The sequence below is a fragment of the Remersonia thermophila genome, chromosome 3 (assembly GCF_042764415.1).
Source record: "Remersonia thermophila strain ATCC 22073 chromosome 3, whole genome shotgun sequence".
NCBI classification, from domain to species: Eukaryota; Fungi; Ascomycota; class Sordariomycetes; order Sordariales; family Chaetomiaceae; genus Remersonia; species Remersonia thermophila.
Window position 1 is genome coordinate 3,843,541 of NC_092219.1, and position 25,925 is coordinate 3,869,465.

A 25,925-nucleotide genomic window follows, 5' to 3' on the forward strand; every position below is an offset into this window, starting at 1 on the left:
CTCAGCTTGCGCCCATGAGATCAACGAAGACAAAGCCCGCGGCAGCCACGCCAACGCAGAGCAACACCAAGCCTAACGATGCGCCGCAGAGGCGTGGTTGTCCGAAGTGCCTGACTGGGCGGCTGGAGAAGAAGACGCATCCGTTTCATCCAGACAAGTGGTGTCTGGTCTGCGCAGGAGTCGATGAACAAAACAGCAAGAGCCCAGGCTGCGGATATTTGTTGAACCTCGATGATGACACGGCGCCGTTTTCGGAGGACGGTGGATCGGATGCCGTTCTTCAGACCCGCACCGGACCGGCCCGCTACCCGGCTCCTCACCCGGCCTCCGGGCTTGGCAGCTTCGGGGGACCTCACCCGCCGGCACCGGCTTCCGGCTTCTTCCCCATCCACGGCAATTTGCATGGTCACGGGTGCGGCACGTATGGTGCTGGGCCTGTCCGCGGGCCGGACCACATCCCGAGGTTCCACGCCCCGTCATCGTTCTTTGGTCCTTTCGTTCAAGGGCCCGGGGTCTACACCCACCCTGCCGGCCCCAGTTATCCGCCTGGCCCCGGATTTGCTCCTTCGTTTTCTCATCCGCATGGGTACGGTTTCGGTCCTGCTCACTACTCGAGCTTTGGCCCGGCTCATCCCATGGGCCACCCTGGCGCCAACCCTGACCTCGTCGCGAAACCTGCGGCCATGACCGCCATCGAGGCGAATATGACAAAGAGGGCAGTGGTCGACCTCACAGACGGGAGGGATGATGAGCCGGTCTACCAGAAGCTTGAGGGATCGCCGTCCTCGGCGGCCACAATTGCCTCCGTCCCGCCTCCCGACGCCCTCGTCGCCTCCGCCGCTCCCACCAGCGCGGTCGGCGGGCACTCCGTGGCGCCAGTCGTGGTCCTGGAGGAAAGCGACGATGACGGCGAGGGGTCTGCTGCCGCTGGCTCCATAGCCGCTGCCGTTCGGGGTGTTCGCGCCGCCCGCCCTGCTGCCTCCACCGCCGCCGCTGGCAAAAAGCGCGCCGCGTCCCCGTCGCCCGCTGCTCCTCGCGGGGAGGCCAAGAAGCAAAAGCAGGGTTCTCACGACACCAGGAACCACGAGGAGCTCAACTCGAGCGAGGAGCGCGAGCTGATGAATCTCGCTGACCAGGTGAGCTCGCAGATCAGCAGCTCCCAGGCGCAGACACAGCAAGAGCAGGATCTGCAGCACCGGCAGACGGAGCAGCAGAAGCAACAGCGGACCGCTCGGCGCCGTCCTGCCGGTCGTAACAACAACCATAGCGGCAAAACTACCACCGCCGCAGACAAAGGTTTGCGCTTGAGGCGGCGTTAGACATTGCAGGCTCAAGATCGGGAGATGGCTGAAGAGAGGACGGAACGAACGCGTCAGGGACATTTGGTTCTCCGCTTCTACTGATGATGAAGTGTTTCCTAAAGGACAGGGGAGGTTATGCTGACGTTGGGAGGAGCGGGGTGGGATAGGGTGGTTCGTCTTTGTGGTTTTGGGAGGGTTTAGACGGACCAGGAAGTTCACTGATCGCTAGGGCGAGGGCATATAGTCACAAAGAACCTGGCCTCTTTCTTTTTCTTTGGGCTCTGGTGGCTAGATCGGATGGGCTCACGCGACGGAGCCGATCGCATGTAGGGAAATATAATAATTATTATACTTCAGGTCAGTCTGGTCACAGACGGCTTTGATGGATTCGTGGCTAGCATCTCTTGCATGGGAGCCTGTCCATCATCCGTCTTGCTAAATCCCAGCCAGCGTTCTTTGAATGGACTTGGGTTTGTAGCCACCCATGCTGCCTTCTTGCTTCATTCCCAGCATGCGAGGCATAGTTTCACTCATGAGACAAGAATTTCTGATTCTGCCCCAGACCGGAAGATCCATGTCTCCTTCGATTCTGGTCATAAAAGTATCACCGCCGCCATTGTTATCGTGTTGGGCCATCGGAGAATCTCTGTGCTTCACCAACATCTTGGTACTCTTCATCGCCATGCTTCCAAATCGGGAAACTCTGCAAACTTGCAGACAAACAGACCGGGGACAGCTCAACCCCAGTTTCTCATATAGTTTCTATCAAAAGAGCAGATACTCATCCTGTATTCTCATGCTGCCTTTCATTGCTTTCATCGCCATTTTCTATTTGGTTTGGATCGATAAGAAACAGGAGCTGGTTCTTCTTGAAGAGGCCAAGCCTCGAGCATCGCAACAAGTTGTTACGGAGTTCGGGTATTCCCAGCAGTCTGGAACCCGGAACCCCGATCCGGATCACGTGGAGTCCCAGAGCCTATCACGTCCATTTGTGGGGTTCAGAGACACGCTAAGATCAATTCGGCAGGGGACCAGGGGCTCGGGTGGGTCGCTTGACGAAATCGGTGGGGTACGCGTTTGGACTTGGAGGGGGGGGGGGACGCGATCCGACGACGACGCGTGTAACACACATCTCTCGGGTCTCTTACAACGTACTGTCACTCTTGTTTTTGTTCTCCCATCTTTCCACCGTGCCGCTGGTTTTCGTCAACTCTGTCATCTAAGCCGTCATCATTTCGAAATTGAATCACATTCAGAGTCATTTTCCGCCCCGAGCGTGGCGTGGTCCCGGACGCAAACAGTGACGCACGACGGATGTGGCGTGCCCGGCCGTAACATAAAAAAAGCTCTCGTCACCCCTTGGGGCCTCTCGTTTCTTTTCCCACCCAACATCCATTGCCATCGCAGCTGCGTGAGGGGTAGACTTCCGGCTCGTCCCCAGAATTTCCCAGAATTTCCCAGAATTTCCCAGGATATCATCAAATAGCATCGCGCGGTCAGTCATGGATGAACCCACGTTGCCCGAGATCCCTGCAGGCCGCATGGCGGCCACGCGCAAGCGTGCCCGAGACATTGCGCCCCCGCCTGAGCATTCTTCGACCTCGAGTGACCCCGCGGTTTTCTCGAGTGACGATGATCCTGCCCTCGACAACTACCAGGGCCACACCCGTCGTAAGCGGCGTTACGTGGGCGCCTGGTTTGATCAGCACCCTGCATCCTCCGACTCGGCTTTCGAGGACGACTCGTCTCCGCGCTTCCTGCAGCCCCGTCGCGTCCGCGGCCCCCATGCCCAGCAACCCGGGCAGAAGCGCGAGTTCAAGCGCCACCTCGACAGCGGCGTCTGGATGGGCACCGACGGCTCCCTGACGGACAGCGATGACGTGTTCGAGCTGGAGCCGGCCACCGCAAAGCTGCCGCTCCCGCCACCCCAGCTTCCGCCGTTGATTCCGTTACCACCGGCACGCCCACGGCTCACGCCGGGGGAGCTGGAGGTGCAGAGCATGATTCGCCAGTGCGTAGAGAATGGCACCGAGCGGGTCGATCTTAGGTAAGAAACGCACGCACCCCATGGGCTCCCCTTGTCGGAGCGGCGCGGATCCTGACCCTCGTGCAGTGGGCTCGACCTGGAGACGATCTCTGACGGGCTGCTCGACCCGATTTCCGACATCGAGCCCATTCCCAACGTGGCCAAGGATGTCGAATTTGAGAAGAGGGACCCGCGCCTTCAAGTCTTTCTGTTCAACAACCGTCTCCGGAGCTTCCCCGCCTCCCTCTTCAATGCCGAGCACCTCACGGTGCTCAGCCTGCGAGCGAACCAGCTCACCACGATCCCGCCCGCCATCGGAAAGCTCAAGAACCTCGAAGCCCTCAACGTTGCCCAAAATTACCTCAACTACCTCCCCGGCGAGCTGCTTCACCTCCTTCACAAGGGCAAGCTCCGCTCCTTCAACTTCCAGCCCAACCGGTTCTGGAAGCCCGACACGGCCTCCTTCCCGCCCACCATGCCCGGCGCCCCCGAAAAGTATGAGCTCCTCACCTTTGGGAACCCTTCCGCCGCCGACCGCCAGCCTGGCTGGATGGGGCTTACCACCAAGCTCCGCTTCCGCAGCCCCGTCCAGTTCTCGGACGGGGCGCGGAACACCTACTCGGCCTTCAAGCTGCCCCCGGTCAGCAGGCACCCGCAGGAGCCGGCGCGCGAGGGCGACGACAACGTCGAGGTCGAGCTGGAGCCCTTTACCCAGGTCGCCATGCCCAAGGAGGTCACCCGCGAGCTCTCCTCGGCACGGCTCCCCACCAGCCTTATGGCCGCCCCCAGGGGGGCGAGGTCCCTCTTCGAGCTCGCCCTCCGCGCGTGCGCCACGTCGGCCCAGGCGGACCGCATCGCCGGCTGGCTGCGCGAGGACGCGGCCGAGTTCCCCTGGCCGGCACACCTGGCGCCGGCGGTGGAGAGGGCCGTCGAGACGCATCGCGAAGGCGGCCTGTGGTGCTCGGTGTGCGGCAGGGAGACGCTGTTGCCGCTCGCGCAGTGGCTCGAGTTCAGGCACGTTCGGCTGCAGTACGTGATGGAGGGGGTTGAGTCGGATGTGGCGGAGCTGGGACAGGAGCCGGTGCCGTTCCTCAGGGTAGGGTGCTCGTGGAAGTGCGTGCCGGCGAAGGTGGAGGCGGAGGGGGAGGAGAAGGAGGAGGGGAAAGAGGAGGAGTGAGGGTGAGGGGATGAGGTGGACGGTGATGGGAGCGGTGCATGGAGGAAACACAAACGAAGAATATTGTCGGCGGTGTCCGATTTTGGAATCATGGAAGCACAGGCAAGCCCGGTTTGATACCCGAACGGAGGATCTGGCGTCTGTTTGGCGGCAATCGTGGTGGTGAACAAAAGAAGGGGGGGAAGGGGAAAATCTGTACATGAAGCTCTTGATGGAATGGATCCATGTAGCCGAAGAGATGCAAACAGAGCAGGAGAGGAAAAGAATGCACAAGGAGAGAGGGTGCTGGTACCCCGCCCTCGTTGGTGTCTGTATGGTGCCCAATTTGCCTAAGCTGCTTCGTTTCATGTTGAGTTGTTCGTGGCGCTGGACGTTGAGGTTGATTCCTTCATGTCGACAGCATGTAATAACCAACCATTACATAGTTACAACAATGCAGCGAGGTTCCCAATGCCAAGATTTTGCAGACAGGGGCCCAGAGGTAGGTAACTCTACTAGTATGTACTGTGTACCATGGTACACAGTACCTGAACCTGAGTAGCTAGTGCAGCTCAGGGATGTGGGTCCAACTGGTTTCCAGCTTGTCCCATCCCAAAACGTCACCTCCAGGCCCAAGCTCCCATCGCAACCATTCCCACACTTCACAACACCTCACCGAGCTCTCGTTCCCATTTCCATACCTCGGCGGGAGAACAAACGCCTCGACAAGAGGTCCACTAGGCTTTACGACCCAAGGTTCCCTATTTGCTCAACTTCACCAATGGACCGCATCTAGTCGACGTTGCAACAAAACGGCCTAGGTGAACCGACCCCCAACGCGACCCGTCCTTCGACAACCGGGCGCCGTGCCCCTCGCGCCGGCACGATCCTCCTTTTCAACCCCCGAAACAAGATACGTATAAGAAAGAGGAGGAATTTCTCAGGACCCCAAACAAAATGCACACACCAAGCACGGTCCTCCGCACCGTCCTCCCGTCCCTCCTCCTCCTCCCCCTCCTCCCCTCCCCCGCCGCCGCCGTCTTCCGCGACGAGGTCGGCCACATCGACTACCACCACCGTCTCCTCGGCCTCCCCCAGCGCGAGACCACCTTCTTCCACCGCCCGCGCCGCGATGACCGCGCCAGCCTGCTCTACACCCTCACCGACGCCGCCGTCGTTGGCGCCGTCAACCCGGGCACCGGGGAGGTGGTGTGGCGCCAGCCGCTGACGGCCTTCTCGTCCTCGGGGAACGCCTCGGCTGCCGGGGCCGGCGATGGCGCCGGGGGGTTCTTGAGAGCGGCGGAGGGCGAGGGGTGGGTTGTCAGCGCGTACGGAGACGCGGTGCACGCGTGGGACGCCATCAGCGGGAGGAGCCGGTTCCAGTCGGCGCTGGGCGGCACGGGAGGGCGCGTGGTGGATCTGGAGGTGATGGAAATGACGGAGAGCGGGGAGGCGAGGAAGGACGTGCTGGCGCTGTTTGAGGAGGCGGCGGCGGCGGCGGGGTCGACGGTGCTGCGGCGGCTGAGCGCCGCGGACGGCTCGGTCGTGTGGGAGTTCCGCGAGGTCACCCGCGACGTGCCGCTGCAGGTGAGCACCAACCTGGACAAGGTGTTCCTGGTCAGCCTCCGGGGCACGCCGGGGGCGTATAGCCTCAAGGTGGGCATCTTGGATCCCGTGACGGGCAAGAAGGTGGACGAGGTGGTGCTCGGCGGCAAGGGCGAGGATCTGGCCGGCAAGGAGGATGTGGTGCTGGTCGGGGCCAACTCGGCGGCTCCCATCGTCGGGTGGACCGACGCCGCCAAGAAGACGCTCTGGGTCAACGTCCTCGGCTCCAAGACGCGGCACCCGTTCCCCCTGGCCGACGACACCGTCTCCGTCGAGATCCACGCGCCGCACCTCGTCCAGTCGCGCCCGCACTTCCTGGTCCACACCCGCACGGCCACCGGCCACCGCGGCCAGGTCTTCCACATCGACCTCAAGACGCACACCGTGACCCAGGCGTACGGCCTTCCGCACCTCGCCGGCCCGGGGGCGTTCTCCACCAGCTCCGACGGCGCCAACGTCTACTTCACGCGCATCACCGAGGACGAGGTGATCCTGCTCTCGTCGCAGTCCCACGGCGTGCTCGCCCGCTGGCCGCTCAAGGCGAAAGGGGACGCCGCCCTGCACGGCGTTTCCGAGGTGCTCAGGAAGCCCGGCGCCGAGGACAGCTACGCGGTGCGGGCGGCGGCCGTCACGGACGCCGACGACTGGGTCCTGATCCGCAACGGCGAGACGGCGTGGACGCGCCCCGAGGGGCTGTCGGGCGCCGTGGCCGCCGCCTTTGCCGAGATCCCCGAGGACGAAGACCTCGCCAGGTCGCTCGAGCACGAGGCGCACGGCAACCCCTGGGAGGCGTACCTCCACCGCGTGCGGCGCCACCTCAACGACCTCCGGTACCTGCCGGCCTGGCTCGAAAGCATCCCCGCGAGGTTCATGAGCAGCGTGCTGGGCGCCGACGTGGCCCCGGCCGCTGCCGGCGGCAAGCTCGTGCGCGACAGCTTTGGCTTCCGCAAGCTGGCCATCCTCGCCACGCGCCGCGGCATGGTCTACGGGCTCGACGTCGGCAACAAGGGCGGGATCCTGTGGCGCACGCGGGCCTTCAAGATGCCGCGCGGCCTCCGGTGGGATGTGAAGGGCATTCAGGTTCACGACGGCACGGCCCGGGCCACCCTCCTCGGCGCCCACAACGACTTCGTCGTGCTGCGGGTTGACACAGGCGAGATCCTCGAAGCCAAGGGGCCGAGCCCCCAGGCGACGACCCAGGCGACGGCGCTCGTCAACACCGCCTCGGGCACACGGCTGATCCGGATCGGCCGCGGCGGAAAGATCGGCGAGCTCCCCGCCGACCAGGCTCCGCGCCAAACCGTCGTCACGCGCGGGCCGGACGGAGAGCTGCGCGGCGTGGTGTTCGTCGCCGACGGCGCCACCGCCCGCGAGACGACGTCCTGGACCTTCTCCCCTCCCGCGGGCTACCGCATCGTCCACGTTGCCACCCGCTCGGCGCACGAGGCCGTCGCGTCCATCGGGCGCGTGCTCGGCGACCGCACCGTGCTGTACAAGTACCTCAACCCCAACACGCTGGTTGCCGCGGCCGTCAACGACGCCACCCGCACCCTCGCCGTCTACCTGCTCGACACGGTGTCGGGCCAGATCCTCGCCTCGGCCCGCCACCCCGGCGTCGACCCCTCCAAGGCCATCGAGTGCGCCCTGTCCGAGAACTGGTTCGCCTGCACCTTCTTCGGCCGCTACCCGCTCCGCGACGACCCGGCCCAGTCCCTGCAGGGCTACCAGATCGTCGTGTCGGACCTGTACGAGAGCGACGTGCCCAACGACCGCGGCCCGCTCGGCGACCCGGCCTCGTCCCGATCCGCCGGCTACTCCGCCGTCGGCCCCGTCGACGACCCGACCGGCCGCGTGCCCCTCCCCGCCGTCGTGTCGCAGGCGTACATCCTCAGCGCCCCCCTCGCCGCCCTCCAGACCACCCAGACCCGCCAGGGCATCGCCTCGCGCCAGCTCCTGGCGTACCTGCCCGAGACGCGCGGCCTGGCGGCGATCCCCCGCGTGGTGCTCGACCCGCGCAGGCCCGTGGGACGCGACCCGACCCCGGCCGAGGTGGAGGAAGGGCTGATCAGGTACCACCCGGCGCTCGAGATCGATCCCCGCAGCGTGGTGTCGCACGAGTGGGACGTGCTGGGGGTGGACAAGATCGAGACGGTGCCGGCCGTGGTGGAAAGCACGTGCCTCGTGCTGGCGTACGGCAGCGTGGATGTCTTTGGGACGAGGGTGACGCCGAGCTTCCTGTTCGATATCCTGGGCAAGGGGTTCAACAAGGCGAGCTTGGTGACGACGGTGGCGGCGTTGGGCGTGGGCGTGGTGCTGCTTGCTCCGATGGTAGGCGATCTCCTCCGTCTGCATCTCTCATCTCTTTTCAACGATTCAAAACAGGGATTTGCTAACCGCGTCTGTGCTACAGGTCAGGAGGAAGCAGATCAATATGCGCTGGAAGGCGCCCTTGTAATCATGGCACGGATGCTACGATATGCGCGGTGTTTTTTTTGTTTCTACGTATCTAGATAGAGCATTGGAATTCCATGTCGTCCTGGTCTCTCATCGTAGTTCTTGGTCATGTCATTGTCGTTACTACTGCTGGCGAATGCCTGGTGGCAACGAAGTGAGCGAAGGTATGCACCTCCGTTCACGACCCCTGATCCAAAGCCCCCAACGAAAGGCCTTGGGTTAACTTTGAGCCTCGCTGGTTCAGCCTGGCAAACGCATCCTGCTAATAGGGAGCCAATGAGTCTCGGCTATATCTTCCTTGTCAGAAACGAAGCAGTAGTTATAGGAGTCGGACGGGGGTCGGGGGGTTCACCGAGCCCGACCCGGAACCCTCCCCCGCCCCCGGCCCCCCGGCCCCCAAACCCGTCTCCACAATTCATCAGCTAACTCGTTAGTTCATAACAACTAACTTCCGAGCCCGCTCGGAGGCCAAGACTCTCTCGCCTCCCCGCTCTTCCGTTCGCGTCGGAGACTCTACATATCCTCTCCACAAGGTCCCGGGCAGGTTCAGCTTTGCTTCGCCGCCAGACCGGCCCTCGTTGGGCTCATTCGCTGCACCTGAACCTTTTCGACTTTTGCTTGCTCCTACGACTCCTCCCTACCTACCTACCAAGGAGGGAGGGGTGGGGGGCCGGCTGATGCGGCGCGGCTTTGCGCTAGCTACCTCGACCGTCCGGTCTTTTGCGAGACACGACAGACCAACCCGCTCTTCTCATTCAGACACGAGGCCCAAGGTACCGGCGTGATGAACCCGACAGAGCCGCCACCTTCCACCGCCGGGGCAATCGCCGGGGCAATCGCCGGGGCCCCCAACCCTCGAGCCCCGCGGGTCACCAACGCGTGCGAGGCCTGCAGAGCGGCCAAGGTGAAGTGCCAGACGAGCAGGCAGCTCGGGATATGCAAGAGGTATGGTGTAAACTATGTGGGGGTGTGGGTGTATATGTGTGTGCGTGTGTGTGTGTATGTATGTATGTGTGTGTGTGTGTGTGTGTGTGTGTGTATGTGTGTGTGCCGTGTCTCTGGGGGCGATTTCCTGCGTCCTGGGACCTACCTACTGCAGGACAGCGTAGCCATGCTACGAGGACCTGCAGCCCCAGGTTGGGAACCGGGCTCGGGGAGGAAGGCTTGTTGTGGCTGGCAAGGGGGATATTCGATTCCCCGTGAAGACTCGGCCACACTGCGGGCACCGTGGATGCCCACCTCCCCCTTGTGCCCTTGTGGTCACCCGTGCCGGCGCGATTGTGCTCTTACACGCTCTATTGACTCGCTCACACCCTTCTTGACAGATGTCTCGAATCCAAGCGAGAGTGCATTTTCAAGACAGGCCCTCGCACCCGACGGCGCCGACAGCCGAGGCGGTAAGAAACCTAGGTTGATCATTGTTCTCACGGATGCTCTGCCCGTTCCGTCATCTATTTATGCCCCTCGTCTCTCCTACCCCCCCATCCTCTCGTGCCAGGCGCCGGCGTTTCCGTCCTCGTATGTTGACCTGGCCACCGTCCCTCGAAGAAATCTCAACACAGCCACCTCCACCACACCAGCCTCTGGCTCTCCTTCGTCCTCCAACCTGCAACCACCCAACCCTCGCCACAACTGCCCGCCTCCGCCGGGCCCTTCCAAAACCTTCACCATCGACATTCCCATGGCCGCCGGGGATGACTACGACACCGACCTGGCGGGTCCTCTCGAGGCCCTGCGACTGACGCACGAGCGCACCCTGGACCTGATCGTGCCGCACGTTTCCGAGGGGGAGGAGGACTGGGAGGTGGAGAACGGGGAAAGGGATGAGGCGATGGGGGAAGAGGAGGAGGAGGAGGAGGAGGAGGAGGCCGAAGACGATGGCGAGGGGGCCGACCAAGCTTCGGCCTCGTGCGCGGGCTCGTCGACGCACTCGCACGCCTCGTCCCTGCCGGTGGGCGCCTCGGCGCTGTCGACGCCGCCGAGCGGGCTCGGCTTGATGGCGGCGGCGGCGGCGGCGACGGGGCCCTCTGCGACGGGGGCCGGCAGCGGCGCCCGCCCGACGAGGATGCTGGCCTCGATGCGTCTGCAGCCGCAGTTCAACCTGGACTCGGCGCAGGAACTGCTCAGGCGGTTCCGCGAGGCCATGCTGGGCCACTTTCACTGCGTCGTGGTGGGCGAGGAGGACACCGTCTCGTCCATGGCGCGCGAGCGGCCGTTTGTGCTGCTGGCCGTGCTGGCCGCCGCCAGCGGGAGCGCCACGCTGCAGGGGCATAGCCTGTACGACGAGGAGTTCCGCAAGGTGCTGGGCCTAAAGTTCGTGGCCGGGGGCGAGAGGACCAAGGAGCTGTTGCAAGGCCTGGTGATTTACGTTTCATGGTGGGTGCTTTTGTTCTTGTTGGGGTTCGTGGGCTGAGAGCGCTGAGATCATCGCGGGGTTCAGGTATCCGTTCCATCTCCGACCCAAGAACCGGCAGGCGGTGCAGTACATCCGCATGGTCGTCGACATCCTGACGGACCTGGAGCTGGACCAGGACCCGGGCACCGACTCGATGGACGTGCCGACGACCCCGGAACGCCTCGACGAAATCCGGCTGTATCTGGCAAGCTACCACCTCGCGTCCTAGTACGTGCCATCGCCGTTCGCTCCGGGCGTGTGTTTCTCGCTCTGATCTGACAAGCCACAGCTTCGCGTCCACCTGGAGCCGCACGCCAGCGCTCACCTTTACCGAGTACACTTCGCGGTGCTGCGACCTCGTGCAGCGGCACAGCCCTCTGCACGGCGACCGCGTCTTGGCTTGGCAGCTGCGGCTTCAGCGGCTGATTGAGGAAACCAGCGAGCTCCGTCGCACCCAGCGCGGCCACTCCCAGAGCGAGTACCAGACCGAGCTGATGGTCCGCGGCATGGAAACCCAGCTCGCCGAGTGGGAGGCGCGTTTGGACCCGGTCATTTCCGCCGCCGTCCCGATCCGCATCGCCGTCCGCTTCGCCCGCGTGTTCCTGTCGGGGGCGCCGCTGCTCAAGTTCCCGTCCGCCAAGCTGAAGCCGCGCTCGACGCCCGACGCGGCGAGCAGTATGCTCCGCGCCGATGCGCAACGCCTCGTCTCGGCGATCCCCGCCCTGCACGACCTGTACGAGCTGTTCCTGTCTCTCGGCCCGGCCGACATCAACGCCTTCTCCGGGGCCGAGTGGAGCGTGCTCATCTTGTCCATCATCCTCGGATTTCGCATGTCCTTCCCGCTCGTGGCCTGTCCGGACTGGGACGACGTCGCGGCGCGGTCCGCGGTGCGATTTGGCGACTACATTGAGCGGTTCTGTCGTATGGGAGGAGCGGGGAGCCAACACGCGGCGGACATCCGCGCGAGCCTGGCCTCGGCAGCGACGGCGAGCAAGGACGGCGCCGCGCAAAAGCAGCCGCCCAGGAGCATGGACGTGCTCAGCGCGAGCAAGGTCGTTCTCGAGATGGTCAAGACGAAGTTCTGGAGGCGGGTGGCCCGGCTGGAAGGGGGCAGTGCAAGCGAGGCCCAGAGACGATATCAGGCGCAGCAAGAGCAGCAGCAGCAGCAGCAACAACAACGACGACAACCATATCCCCAACAAACATACCAGTATCCAGTAGACCTACACGGAGCTACAGCAATAACAACAACAACAACAACACCAGCTGCCGCTTACCCACCACCCATGACCTCCATTATCGCTCCCTGGTCGACCGTACCACTACCAACGCCGCCGCCGCCGCCTCCTTCTACATGTCCGAGCTACCTCGACCGCTCCAGCACCGGCTGTCCCATGATGGACGGCAGCCTCGAGAGTTTCTTCCCTTACTGGGATGAGACCTTTACGAGCCACCACCCCGCCGGAACCGGGAAAGGAGCCCGAGGGCCCGAGCCCGGAGTCATGTTCGGCGGGAGTAGTGGTGGTGGTGGTGGTGGTGGTAGCGGGTACGAGAACCAGATGGGATCCTCTGGCTCGGCATGGTGGGGCCTGCCGCCCAATGATCTATGGGCGGCTATGACGATGGGGTGGGCACAGGGCAGCGCTGGTGGTGATGACGGAGGCAGGCTTGGGGCGTCATCGTCGTCGTCGTCGCCGCCGCCGCCGCCAGGGGCTCCAGGGGCTCCAGGGGCTGGCTGAGGGGCCGCAGCTTGCAAAAGGAGAAAAAGACGATGACACAACTCTGTCGTCATGGAGCGGCAGGCCAACGATCCACTTTTCCCCGTCATTCTACGCTGGTGGGATGGAGACGACCACGCCACGGCGTCCAGGAACGGGACGCAGGGCCCCTCGTCGCCCGCGAGATGGGATCGCCAGGCAAGGTTACCTACGGCGTAGGCAGGTCTACTATAGGTGTTTAGATACCTATCTTCGTCATGCACCGCGGGCTCGGATGCTACCGTCTGTTTTTCTCGTCTCATTATGAGCGTGGTCTCATATGACGGGTACCGTCGGGTGACCGACCGACGGGGACGGCGGCCGTCTTGTGATGGTGCGGCTGGGCCCGTCAACCCCGGGGCTAGTCCGACGCTGGTCTGTAACGTCAAAAGCTCGAGAGGGCACACCGCGGTCTCCACCGTAAGAGCCGTAAGAGACCGAGCAATATACCTAGCACATAGGATCATAATTTCTGAGAAGCGCGGCCGACCGGCCCCTTGCGCCCCCTCCCCCCCCTCCCCCCTCCCAGCCGAGAGATCCAAACACGACGTTGTCTGAATGTGGTGTTTGTTGGTGGTGGCTTTGGGAACGGACGAGAATGACTCCATCGCGAACGACGCTGATTGGCTGAGAAAAACGGCCAATCACGATAACCATCCGCACGCGGAAAGCGGGGGGGCAAGCCAAGCTCTGAGCGGATCCGCTGGTGCACGGTGGGGCCAGCCCGGAAGCTCCGCGGTGCGATGGGACTGGTGGACTCGACGGCAGGGAGCATCCCTGCGCGGCGCGTTTCGCACCGTCTTTCTTTTCTGTTTCTTCCCTGCGGCCTTCGGCGCTGGTGCATCGAGGGATGAAGGAGCCTACTATAAGGTACCTGCTGCGTGCTATTATAGAGAGGTACTCCGTGGCAGCCGTCATGAGGCCCGAGGTTCTTGCATTTTGCTGTATCTGTGCACGCAGCATGCGCCGTATAGCATGCGGCTGTTTGGCTCTCAAAGCGGGCCTTGGGCCCTTGGGGGCACAACTGGTGGTCGATGCAGTAGTACGCAGTACACGACGAACCCATCGCTGCTAGGATGCTAGCGGAGCACCCGGTTGTTGGAGACGATTCCAGCCTTCGATGGGGAGGAAGCCGTACCCGGGGGCCGACCTACGGAGGCGACAAGCATCCCAAAAGCTCACACGAAATGGATCCGGACCAGGAACCTCGCAAACGCAACGCGTTTAGGGGTTGGGGTTGTGACAAATACTCTGGGAATCGCGACGCCGCATTTACGCAGTACGGCTTTGCGAAGCTGATTTCAACGCCCGGGAGACGATCAAGCAGGAGTCAGCGGTCTCGCCGAGCACACAAGCCCGTGTCCAGATTTAGATACCTACCACCTCCCAGAGCAGGTACCCAGGGCGCATGCATGGGAAGGAAACGGGATCTTTGGGCGGCAAACTGCAATTCTCATCCGGGCTTTCGTTTCCCCCATCCTCGACGGCACCTGTGGCCGTGTGTGTCTGTGTGTGTGTGTGTGTGTGGCATTGGTGCCCCCCTCCCTTCAGGGGTGTCTTTCGAACGGTTATGCAGGCTTCCAAATGCCGGGACCAGAGAGAGGCGGCGATCTCCCTCCTCGTTGGTCGATATCGAATGTGATGTGCGCGGCCGTGCAGCTGCTTGCACCAACCTGGATCATCAAGATCATGTGATGCGCAGGTTTGAGGGATGATGGCCCTTTCGTCGAAGGATCTAGGCCTCGATACCCATCTTTGGAGGGAGGGAGGAGAGTGTAGAGTATACGCAGTAGTAGAGCAGCTCATCCTCCAGTTGGCTTGGATAGCTGGATAGCAAACCCTCTTCCCCACCCACGGATCGTCGGCGCGTGATCAAAAGGATGACGATGATGGTTTGCCATCAGGCAGCACGGCAAATGTTGATCCAAAGTGGCTGCCGTGCACGGCTCCTTTACGGTGCGGGCTCTGTGTCATTGGCGGTTGAGCCGGGCGGCGCTGGGCTGCCTTGAGGGATGGAGATCTTCGAGTCATCCATGGCAGTTTCGGGGGGGGGTGCAGGACACCCGAGGGTAGGTACTACTAGGTAGGTAGATACTGTGTACTGTGGTAGGTAGGTTGGTGCGGGTTGCGTGTGACCATCAGACCTGCGGGTACGACAAGCCGGCAAGGCTACGTAGCCAGAGACCACCCCTGAGGTAGACGTTACTGTGTAGAGAGGAATGAGACAAAGAGGCAGCCGACTGCAACACAACCAACGGGCCTCTTGTTCTTGACTTGCGGCCGGGGGAGTGACGGAGAGAACGAATGCAAAACGGTTCCCAGCCCGGATCCTGTTTCAGAAGGTCCATTGGGGGGAGGGGACGGCAAGCGGTTGAGATGGCCCCCCCATCGAATCATCAAAAGGTCGATCCGTTGTCTGGCACCGAGGGTTTCCGCCTAATCTGGCGGCCCTTGGAATTCCGGGCTCCGTTCGGATCGAGCGATCCTGATTCTGCCGGGTGTTGCATGGAAGCGTCGTAGCCAAGGATGCGATGCGTTGAATCGTGACAAGATAACCTAAGGCGATACTTTGTACATACACCCACCCCCCGTAACCAAACGCAAGGCAAAGATGGGAATTTTTCAATGACGTGCGAACGGGCGAGGTAGGTTCATGCGCCGGCCGTCCGCGGCCTGGGGTTGGTCGTGTGCAAGATAAGATGAACTCTTCAAACGGGAGGGGCACGACAGCTACTGTGTACCTCGGGTTCTGTAATAATGGAAGTCAACACGAACCAACGTCTTCACGAGGTAACAGCGTTGATCATTTATGCTGGAAAGACATGTCCACCCAAGCTTCTAGACCCCTTCTCTCCGACGTCTAGCGTGTCGCCGAGAGCTGGTGGCCGTCGGCGTTGGTGTTTCGGATCAGCACCACGCCGCTCCAACCGACAAAGAGCGACTCGATCCCTCCCCCCCCCCCCCCTTGCAGGCCCAGCACCCAGAGCTGCGGGATTTGACAAACGGACAGCAGGGTCACATAGCGCACGCGATTGCATGGCCATGGGGGACTCAAGAGCCTTCGAGAGCCTTTCCGCCAGCATCGGCGTGCTGCGTGTCCCGCCCGCCGCCGCCGCTGCCGCCGCCGCTGGTCGGTTGAGCCCAGCCCCGGCACCACTTGAGGGAATCACGCTTCCTGCAGGTTTTCTCCGGCGGAGCCAATGGCCCATGTTCTCAGGACACCCCCTTCCCCCGGCGGCAGATGCAGCCGGGCTCGACGCACTCCCTTCTCCCGGCTTCTCGACTTTTACATACTCGAGGCCGCGTTGGTGGGTGGGCGGCCGAAGGGGGGGGGGGGTTGTGTTGGGTTGGTGAGCAACGGGCTCTCTGCGCCCTGTTCAGGGCCGTTCACCGGTCCCCCCGCCTTGGGAATGCCTCGAGCACACCACTACGCAGTATGTACCCCTCTCCGGCCGTATCTCTCGCCTTTCCCCGTGAACGCAAAAGTCGGTGGTTATCATCGGAGACTAGGATGCGCCTTTCTCCCCCTCCCCCTCTTTCCCCCCCCGGGCGTCCCTCGCACTCACACCACTCCCTCGCGCGTTTGCGCGGCGCCAAGAGAGGACGCAGCCCTCCCGGACTGCAAGGAAGGCTGCAAGATTGGCTGCGTTTCCTGACGGAGCCAAAAAATCTGTTGTGTCTGGACAAGGGCCGAGACACATGCAGGCTGATCAGAAACATTGGACGCGACAGGGGGGGTGGTGTGGTGTGGTGGTGTTCGATGACGGACGGTGTGGGTTGCATTGGGTGGGCGTCCGGGTGAAAGCGAGATGCCCTTGGTCCCTCTTGGTCCGGTTTCCCCATCCTTCGAGGGTTGCGCCAACTGCAACCGGTGAGCCTCCTGCTCATTTGGCCTGCATAAACCCCGGAGACAGCCCTTTACGGCGATGGTTTTGGTTAGGTAGCGATGATGGTGCTGCTGCTGCTGCTGTGGTGGTGGTGGTGGTGGTGGTGGTGGTGGTAGTGATGATGATGGTGAGCCGCCAACGATGGTACGGCACGGGACTCGATGGCTTCGAGGTGGTTGATAACAGCAGCCGTGGTCATGTTTGCTGCCCCGTCAAAGCTGGAACACAACGCTCTTACAGTGTAGCGTAGTTCACTTTAGTTATTTGTTACCTTACCTTACCGAGCTAGGAAGGGGAGCTCAGGGAAGAGATTTTCTGACTCGGCTGCGGCGGGGCAGGGAAACGTGCGAACGTGCGATGCTGAGATGGACACTGTGGGGGAGCCCCGCTCTGCTACGTCCCTCTTAGGACTAGCCTCACCAGCCTTGCAAGCTGAGGTGCGAGCCGCGTTGCAGGTACCTGGCCCCGGCGTGTTTTTGTCGGGCGCTGCCGCACGGCAGTCACGGAAAAATACCGGACCTGATCGTTACTGTACGCGGTGCGCGCCGCGTGTGAGCAAGGGGGACCAACAAAAAATTCCTCGGCGGGTTTCACTTCAGATGGTCATTTGTCGTGCAAGACGCCTGAAAAATAATGTCTCTGGTGCCTTTGGCATGGACCCATGGACCCGGCAAGGCCCTCTGTAGAAGGGACTTTGGGGTGCCTTGTCAAGCAAGCAAGCTGAGGGCTGGATGGGGATGGGAGTCTGGAAAAAAAGAGGCATGTTTCCGCCTAACGTTATCTTTTTTCCCACCGGGTGCAGTGCCCAGAGGCTGGATACCTACACAGTCGGTAGGGGGGCGGGTCATCAGCCAAGGTTTTTTTTTTTTTTTCTGCGGCGGCGCAGAGGATGACGGCGCTGCACTGGCCGTCTGCCCCCCCAGAAGTACACTATGTACACCATGTTCACAACCTCACCCCCAAGGGAAAAAAAAGAAGGCAGAAAAAACACCTGACTCGGCATCCGAAGTCGAGCAGCTTTCCCATCGGTGATGTTGACAGCTCGCTCCGATTAAGGTAGACGATCATGCCCAGGTTCAGAGCACGCGAATCCGGGGAACGGACGACAACCGTTCCTTACACTGTACTGACACCGTAGCGTATAAAGGGATGTGACACAACCCCGGCCTGTCCCTTGGGGCGCCCGCCCTTCGTTCCCTCGTTCTTTATCTCTCACCATCCACGTTCCAAACCACCGCTCGGCTCGGCCACCGAAGCAGCACACCACCTTCGAATCCCATCCTGGGCCATCTTGATCCATCCAGAACCCCACGACCCCGCAGCCCCGTGGCCAGGCCAGCTCCCCAGCCCTTCGGCGCTCAGAGGTAAGCAGTTCCTTGCATTCTTTCTTCCTTTGCGTTTCCTCGGCGGATCAAGCGAAATATTGGCCTGCAGTGGTCGGGTTCTGGGCTGGAGCCAAGGCTTCCAAGGCTTTGGAGGAAGAGGAGGGGGGGCGGGGCAGGGGAGGGAGGGATCCCGAACTGCGGGCATCCTCGTCGCTCCGTGTACGGTACCATTGACCAGGGCGCGTCAGGTTCTAGGCTCCTTTCGCAAGCAGCGAATGGTGCGGAAGGGAAGTGACAGCCAATACGGTACCTTACATGGTGCGTACAGTATCCCACACTGCGCAGCCGGACGCTGTTTTTCCCCATGGAAATGCCCCAATGATGAGGTGCTCTGGGAAGCTTCCCATTGATTGGCAAATACCAATCCCAAGGGCCCGAGGCTCTTCCCCCTTCCCCCCCAGGCCCCCCCCCCCCGGGCCAGGCAGCCCCCCCAGAGCGCCAGCAGCTTTCCCTTGGTTTTGCTCACCAGAGCCGATCCCGCGTCTCTCTCTCGTCGCAACTTTTTCGCGTCCGCGGTCGGGGTTTTCGCTCCTGCGCTGCAGTGGCGCACTGCTCAAGCCTTCCAGCTCTTTCGCTCCTCCGGGCCCCTCCCCTCCAGCTCTCTCTCTTTCTCTCGTTCTCGTTCTCTCTCTCCCTCTCCCTCCCTCTCTCTCTCTCGCGTCATCCCTCCCGTCTCGTCTTCCATTTCCAAGTGCCAAGTGCCTCTTTCAAACTTAACCTACCCACCCCGAATCTTCCGCTCCCGCCCCCCTTCGGGACCCCCCCGACCCCCAACTTTTCTCCCCCTCCAACCCTCCAACCCTCCAACCCTCCAACCCTCCAACCCTCCAACCCTCCAACCCTCCAACCCTCCAACCCTCCAACCCTCCAACCCTCCAACCCTCCAACCCTCCAACCCTCCAACCCCCCCGGGTCGGCCTTGTCGCTCGTCGTCGCAGCCGCCATAATCTGTACCTGCACCTCACTCACCCTTCCGCTGTCTTATTGCACACACCCTCGGCGCTGTCATTTCTGACCATTTTTTCCCCCAACTTTTGTCAACCCCCAAGTGGTTGTCGCGCGTCTCGTTTTTGACTCGAACAAAACACCACCACCATCACCAAAACCACCACCGCCTTGCGGCTCCAAATCGCAAAGCAGTTTGCACAAGCCAACTTTCGCACACAAATCGCATCGCATAGCATAGCATCGCATCGCATCGCATCGCATCGCATCGCGTCTCAGTACCGTCTTGTACTCGTACCTGACCACTTCTCCACTAGCCGTCGCTCGCGCACCCCGTAACCCTGTGCGCCTGCCAACCCCTTCTCGCCACCCGACGAGGAGCGCGCCAACCGTCGCCCTTGGCCCTTTTCACGTCTTGCTTTTCCTGCGTCGCAACGTTGCACACCTAGGTACATTGCGAGGCATGACCGGCAGCCCTGATACTTCGAGTTCGCCTTCTGGCGCTTCCGCCAGCAGCGCCTTTTCCAGCCTTCCCACGACCCGCCCCGGCCCCTTTCCTGCGACCACGACCGCCGCCACGACCCAGGCCACCATGACCGCCGCCCGCGCCTACGTCTCCTCGCGCTCCGGTTACCGGCCGGTCGCCACCTCCCAGCCCGGCTTTGCGTCGCCCGTCCCCGCCGCGACGTCTTCGTTCGATCGCGACACCCAGAAGCCGATCGGCACGCCGTCGTCCACGACGCCGCCCACCCTGTCGTCGGCGCGCATTCGCAACCTCCCGCTGAACACATCGGAGGAGTCGCTGCGCCTCATGCTGGTCTTCTCCGAAGACCTGGTGGATGTCGAGGTGCTTCCCGCCGAGCAGTCTCCCGACAAGGGCTTCCGGTCGGCCATTCTCAAGTTCAAGACCCCGGCCGGCGCGCTGGAAGCGAAGAGGATCCTCCACGGCAAGTCCAACATCTCCAACGACGCGGAGCTGATGGTCGAGATCCTGGGAAACTCGAGCCCCACGGCCCGCAGCGCGTTTCCCGGCGACTCCATCCTTTCGGGAGGCGCGTCGGGCGCGTCCGTCACCGCGGCTCCCTCGGCCCTGTCGTCAAGGTCCACGTCGCGATTCAACGGGACGTTCCAGAGCCTCGACAAGATCTCGCCCCCGCTCAACGGCAGCCCGTACGGGGACCGGGCCGCCCAGGACGCGGGCCCGTCCTTCCAGACCCTGTTCGGGCCGCAGTCGCCCATCGGAAACCGCCTCGCAAACGGCGCCACCAAGGTCACGAGCAAGACTCTCATCGACGCTATGGAAGACGACGAGACCAAAGAGCTCCTGAAGGACCCCGTCGGCTTCGCCGAAAACGGCCTCCAGCGGCGCCAGACCGCACCCCAGCTGCCCATCGCGCGCATGGCAGGCCTGTCGCTGAACACGTCTCCGAGCGCCGCCGGCGTGCCCGCTCCGATGCCGTACTACGCCCACACGCCCACGCCTTCGCTGTCGGGTCTGCCCAACGCCATGTCGCCGACCTCGATGCCCGGCCCCGCCGCCGTCTACAGCTCGCCCATGCCCCGGATGCACCATTACCCGCCGGCCAACCCGGCCGACCAGAACCCGCCGTGCAACACGCTCTACGTCGGCAACCTGCCCATCGACACGAGCGAGGAGGAGCTCAAGGCCATGTTCTCGAAGCAGCGCGGCTACAAGCGCCTGTGCTTCCGGACCAAGCAGAACGGGCCCATGTGCTTTGTCGAGTTTGAGGACATCACCGCCGCCACCCGCGCCCTGAAGGAGCTCTACGGCCAGCCGCTCCACAACAGCACCAAGGGCGGCATCCGCCTCAGCTTCTCCAAGAACCCGCTCGGCGTGCGCTCCAACCAAAACCAGCAAACCGGCGCCATGGCCAACGGCATGCACTCCAACTCGGGCTTCACCACGGCCAGCGGACCCCCGCCAGGACTGGCTCCCCCGGGCCTCGGTGCTGGCCGCGGCATGATGATGGCCCCGCCGGGTCTTGGCGGCAGCGCGAACGGCATGAACGGCGTCTATGCGTCCGGCGGCCCTTCCATGAATCCGTGGGGTGGCATGTACAACGGCGCCGGTTACATGACGGCCGGCACTCCCTCGTCCTACCCTGCTTATATGATGGGCCGCTAATTGGTGTACTGCGTGACCCATCATCATCATCATCATCATCATCATCAACATCCATCTTTTCTTGATTTTTGTTTTTTTTTCTTTTACGTTTTCTTATATTTTATTCCCCCTTTTGCTCATTCCTGCTTGAAATCCGTTTTCTGTTGGCCAACCTTGGGCGTTCGGGGCGCAGCGAACGGGCTCCGTGTGTGCGGGCACCTCTCTCGGCTCAGGAGTCCCTCGGATCTCTTCCCCGGTCATCTCGGATGCCTCTGGTGGAGCGCTTCCCAGGCTTCCGTTGTGGCACCACGCCCTGTTCGCATGCTTCCCTGATCGTCAGCAGGTTGAGCAGTTGATGCCGTTCACAATGATTCCCCGGGATTATGATGTTTTGTTGGGTTTCGGATGTTGCATTGGTCGGCCGCCTGGCTGGGTTCTTTTTTTTTTTTTTTTTTTTTTTTTTTTTTTTTTGCGGCTAGCAGGAATTTTTTTTCCTTTTGTTAGATCGGGCTTTGGATCTCTCTCTGGGCGTTGGGGGAGAACACTCACTTCCGGTGTCTGGGACCAAATGGAGGAACCATGTTTGGGTTTACGCACATACACGTCATGGCAAGAATGGGCGCAAGGCATGTGGAAGAGGCGAAAAGGGGGGCGTGCGGGGATGGGAAATCATGTCGGGCTCATGACGCCGCATCGGATCGACATCGTCTTGACATCATTAACGGGATACCCGAGCGAGCATCAGGGCAACGAAAGGGCGTCACTTTTTCCGGGGTATAACGAGGTTCATAGGAGTTTCGGAAGAGGCAGGCGCCACGGTTTTCCAACGGGCTGATCATGGGCTGGACCGGGAGGAGTTTATTGTTGTTGTTGTTGCTGCTGCTGCTGCTGCTGCGAGATCGCGGATGAGCACGCTCACGGGTTCGCTGGCGTTTTTGGAAGAGACGAAGCACGCCTGCGAAGGCAAACAGTGCCTGTCCGGCCTCGACCCGACTTCTCCGATGCGCTACGCTATCGGCGGACTTCCAGACAGCAAAAAGAAGGTCGGGACTACTCTCAAGCACACAGGCTCAACATCATGGAAACGGTCTTACACCATACACCTGGGATACCAAGGACTTTTGGAATTGGGAAAGGAGGGGGATTTGATACACCGCATCGACGCTCCGCGCACGCACGAACACGTACACGCACGCACACCATTTGGGATTGGGATTGCATATCATATGGCACACGTGAATCGGATTTTTTTTAATTGTTCTGCTTTTTTCACTGGATTTGGAATGGCTTCGCATTTGGACGCTCGTCTACACACCTTTCTGTGTCGTCGTCATTCTTTTTTTACCCATTCTTTCTGCCACCAAACGCGTTGCTTTCTCTGCCGCTGCACGTCACCTTCCTCTCGAGGTGGTGGTAGTATTTTGCTTTTTTTTTTCTCTTCCCCCTCCAGCGTCGACCTGATGATTTTCCAACACTCGTTGATACAGGCCTGTCTTTGGCAAAGCAGAGATGGCTCGGGCCGACCGACTTATCTATCACCTGCGCCGTCAGCAAGACCGCTTCTGGGGGTTTTATTTTCTTGGGTCCCGTCCACTGGTGACCCCTGGCCGGGTCCGTTTTTTTTCTTGTGGCCTGGCATGTCATTCCTTCGTTGTGGCTGTTGTGGACGAGGTTTCTTTTTCATAAAAACGGGGTCAAGGATTGGTTCGGGATACGATACCTCTGGGACGTTGGAGCTGTTTGGTGTTGGGGGGGACATGTCTGCAGCGGGTTCTTGTTTTGTTTTTGTCCTTGGGAGGAGGAAAGGGAGTCGGAGTTGCTTGGTTTTGCTGGGCTTCTATTTCTTGGTGCTTACTCGTGCTCACCTGTTTCCCGCCTGTGGACAATATCTGGTGACCTTTTATATCTCCTTGGCGTGGTCTCTGGCGATGCTGTTTTGAGGATCGAGACGGCGGGGAAAGGTTGGTCCGATACCTACACGGTATGTTATTTAGTTAGATAGATTTCGAAGGGATATGTTGTTGAAACCCTTCTCTCTCTCTGTCTCTCTCTCTGTCTCTCTCTCTGTCTCACTCTCTCTCGGGTCCTGTCTGGCTGGCTCTGGAGATCACCCTCAAGGAATAGATCTGTCATTTGTGGTTCGATTTTATTTTCCATTCTCTATACGAAAAAGAAAAAAAAAAAAAAAAGGCAGACGAAGGTTTTCTCTTTCTCTCAAACAGCACAGGGTATTATTATTGCCTGGCTGGCTTCTCGGCGCATGGCGTAACATTAGGTATCCGGGATACATGGTAGAACGGCCGCTTCAATGCCTGGCACTGTGTCTATTCTGTGCCCTTCTCATCGCTGCCTAGATTGAGCGCACACCTGCCGTACTCTCCACGCGTCATCAAACCGTTCCGTTATCCTACGAGAAGAGAAACCCCCGAGTCGGAGTAGGGATGAACCATAGCTGGCCTGTGTAACGCGACGGATCCCTGCTCGCCTCTACCTACTCGGACGTTATGGAAACGGAGTGGCTGACTTTCGAGATATTGCAAAAGAGCCTCCCATCTATCTATCCGTATCTATCCAATACCTCCGTTCTTTGTCTTTTTTTTTTTTTTTCTTCGTTTTCTTCTACCCCCGCCGGCTCCCCGCCCCTCCAAAACAGATGCCCAAAATATCCTTCACAATCCCGACCCAACCCCTCAGCCCGGACATGAGATTCAACGCGGCAAGGTAGCGCCAGATAAAGGCCTCGACGCGCTGATAGTCGTGCCCGTACACCTCCCAGACCGCCTGCCTCCGCTCCGGCCTCCCCGGCACGGCGGGCTCGCCCTCCACGATGCGGACCGTCTCGCCGTACTCGTCGCCCTCGGTCACGTCCACGACGCGCATCTTGGGCCCGACGACCAGCGCGCGGCCCCGGATCCCGTCGTCGGCCATGAGCCGCGTCGCCGCGTCCACCACGTCCTCGACCTCGCCGAGGGCCGCGCCCGCGAGGAGCGCCTTGGTGGCGGCCGTGAGGATCGGGGTCGCGACGAAGTACGGGCAGAGCACGTTGACGCGGAGCGGCACGTCCTCGTCGTCGTCGTTGTCGCCGCCGCCGCCGCTGCCGGCGGCCTTGGACGCCGGGCGGTTGAAGAGCCCCGCGGCGGCCCGCAGGGCACGGAACACGCCCATGACGGCGTGCTTCGAGGCCGTGTACTCGGTCTGGCCCGGGAGGCCGTGGAGGCCGGCGATGGAGGAGATGAGGAGGAGGTGCCTGTCCCTCTTGGCGCTGCCGGCGGCGGGCTTGTCCTGAGCGAGGTAGTGCAGGGCGAGGTGGGTCGTGTACATGACGCCGGTGAGGTTGACGCCGAGGACGCGGAGGGGCGGCGGGGGCGGGATGGCGGACTCGTCGTCGAGGTTCTGGGGCTTGTCGAACGAGGCGGTGGCGTCGGCGATGCCGGCGCCCGCGACCACGGCGTCGATCCGCTTGGTCGGGGAGCCGGCGGCGGCGGCGCGGAAGAGGCGGACCTGGTCCGCCCACGAGGTCACGTCGCAGCGCTGGTACGCGATGAACTGGTCCGGGCGGGCGGTGGGGGAGGTCCGCAGCTCGGCGACCAGGGCCTCGCCCAGGGCGTCGTTGACGTCGCCGACGACGATGTGGGCGCCGTGGGCCGCCCAGTGGCGGGCAAAGGCTGCGCCGAAGCCGGACGCGCCGCCCGTGATGAGGATGGTTTTGCCGGCGAGGGAAGCCGGGTCGTAGGTCTTGGAGAGGTCGACGGGGCCCGAGAGGTTGGTCATGTGGACGATGCTCCACGGATCGTCGATGGACGGCGCGGACATGGCGGGCAGGGAGATGGCCGTCTGAGGTGCTGCGTTAGCCTGGGAGTGGAGGGGCGTATTTCTTGGGGGGGAAGATGGTGGAATGGATGAGAGGGGAGACGAGAGGCAAGTCCATCGTAAAGCTTGGGTGTATATGCAGGCGCGGGACGTCGCGCCGTTGGTTCTCCGCACACGAATCGGTGCTCTTGGCTGGCCCGGCTGTTTTCATCATCCCCATCTGCCGCCCTCCTGCGTACCAAGTTGTTGTCTGTATGAAACGGTGACTTGAAACCTCGATTCCACAGCAACACTCACCGGGTCAAACTGAAAGGCACAAGAACAAAACACGATTCGGCTCGAACGATACAATAAAAAGAATTGACGCAGCAGACCAAGGAGCTGCCGTTGTAGATGCAGGCCAGCGTTTCACCAAGAACCAAGGAGGAAGAAAAAAAAGATCACGAAGCCTCTGGGCGCCAGAGTTTGTTGGGCTGCGGGCAGTATCTCTTCATGAACCATGTGAAGATCCCTGCCTACATCTATCGGGCCTGGCTGCCAGGGGCTCCAGCTGAAAGGCGTGTTGCATTGGGCGCTTTGGCGGGCGGACGATTGAGACGCCACGGCGCTGCTTGACAAGAGCGTCTCCTGGAACGCGAGATGCGGGACAAGAAGAAGAAGAAGACGAGGGACGATGGGGAGATTGGCTTCCTATCCATTGACCGTCGGGGACAGTTCATTGTCTGCACATGCACCAGGCCCTATACGGAGGTCTTCAAAGACTGACAGAAACCCCCGCCGGCCTGGGAGAAAATCGAAGTTTTTACCGAGTCCTCCCAAGATTGCCGGGTCATAAAGAAGGGGAAAAAAAAAGAAGGGTACACGTTGGCACTTGGTTCCAATGGCTGGCTTGGCTTGGCGGTTGGAAGCATGTGTTTTACACGACTCGTCAAAAAAAGATGACGGTTAAGCGATGGGGAAGCTGATGAAACCAAAGCGAAGGATAAAAGCCCATGGCCCGGGCAGCCGATCGGTAGGTACCTCGTAGATGTTGTGAGCTCGTGGCCAACCCAAGGTAACTAGCAGCGTCGCTGGATGCA

The 25,925-nt window shown here is 61.5% G+C and overlaps 8 protein-coding genes across 8 annotated transcripts; 7 read left to right on the forward strand and 1 right to left on the reverse strand.

Annotated features, from left to right (window-relative positions):
- Positions 1 to 635: 635 nt before the first annotated feature.
- VTJ83DRAFT_3919 (uncharacterized protein) lies at positions 636 to 1,319 on the forward strand (the record flags this gene model as incomplete). Its single annotated transcript, XM_071010350.1, has 1 exon — positions 636 to 1,319. The coding sequence occupies one exon, from the start codon at positions 636 to 638 to the stop codon at positions 1,317 to 1,319; it is 684 nt and encodes a 227-aa protein (XP_070867797.1).
- A 1,484-nt stretch (positions 1,320 to 2,803) lies between these two features.
- Positions 2,804 to 4,504, forward strand: VTJ83DRAFT_3920 (uncharacterized protein; the record flags this gene model as incomplete). The annotated part of the gene is made up of 2 exons (XM_071010352.1): positions 2,804 to 3,348; positions 3,415 to 4,504. 2 exons carry the CDS (start codon positions 2,804 to 2,806, stop codon positions 4,502 to 4,504), a joined length of 1,635 nt encoding a protein of 544 aa, XP_070867798.1.
- Positions 4,505 to 5,440: 936 nt separating this feature from the next.
- On the forward strand, positions 5,441 to 8,543 carry VTJ83DRAFT_3921 (uncharacterized protein; the record flags this gene model as incomplete). Its single annotated transcript, XM_071010353.1, has 2 exons — positions 5,441 to 8,416; positions 8,499 to 8,543. 2 exons carry the CDS (start codon positions 5,441 to 5,443, stop codon positions 8,541 to 8,543), a joined length of 3,021 nt encoding a protein of 1,006 aa, XP_070867799.1.
- A 783-nt stretch (positions 8,544 to 9,326) lies between these two features.
- VTJ83DRAFT_3922 (uncharacterized protein) lies at positions 9,327 to 12,676 on the forward strand (the record flags this gene model as incomplete). The annotated part of the gene is made up of 5 exons (XM_071010354.1): positions 9,327 to 9,487; positions 9,868 to 9,939; positions 10,091 to 10,918; positions 10,983 to 11,165; positions 11,227 to 12,676. The coding sequence occupies 5 exons, from the start codon at positions 9,327 to 9,329 to the stop codon at positions 12,674 to 12,676; spliced, it is 2,694 nt and encodes an 897-aa protein (XP_070867800.1).
- Positions 12,677 to 19,374: 6,698 nt separating this feature from the next.
- VTJ83DRAFT_3923 (uncharacterized protein) lies at positions 19,375 to 21,057 on the forward strand (the record flags this gene model as incomplete). Its single annotated transcript, XM_071010355.1, has 1 exon — positions 19,375 to 21,057. One exon carries the CDS (start codon positions 19,375 to 19,377, stop codon positions 21,055 to 21,057), a length of 1,683 nt encoding a protein of 560 aa, XP_070867801.1.
- Positions 21,058 to 21,391: 334 nt separating this feature from the next.
- Positions 21,392 to 21,871, forward strand: VTJ83DRAFT_3924 (uncharacterized protein; the record flags this gene model as incomplete). The annotated part of the gene is made up of 1 exon (XM_071010356.1): positions 21,392 to 21,871. One exon carries the CDS (start codon positions 21,392 to 21,394, stop codon positions 21,869 to 21,871), a length of 480 nt encoding a protein of 159 aa, XP_070867802.1.
- Positions 21,872 to 21,941: 70 nt separating this feature from the next.
- On the forward strand, positions 21,942 to 22,976 carry VTJ83DRAFT_3925 (uncharacterized protein; the record flags this gene model as incomplete). Its single annotated transcript, XM_071010357.1, has 1 exon — positions 21,942 to 22,976. The coding sequence occupies one exon, from the start codon at positions 21,942 to 21,944 to the stop codon at positions 22,974 to 22,976; it is 1,035 nt and encodes a 344-aa protein (XP_070867803.1).
- A 679-nt stretch (positions 22,977 to 23,655) lies between these two features.
- VTJ83DRAFT_3926 (uncharacterized protein) lies at positions 23,656 to 24,849 on the reverse strand (the record flags this gene model as incomplete). The annotated part of the gene is made up of 1 exon (XM_071010358.1): positions 23,656 to 24,849. One exon carries the CDS (start codon positions 24,847 to 24,849, stop codon positions 23,656 to 23,658), a length of 1,194 nt encoding a protein of 397 aa, XP_070867804.1.
- Positions 24,850 to 25,925: the final 1,076 nt, after the last annotated feature.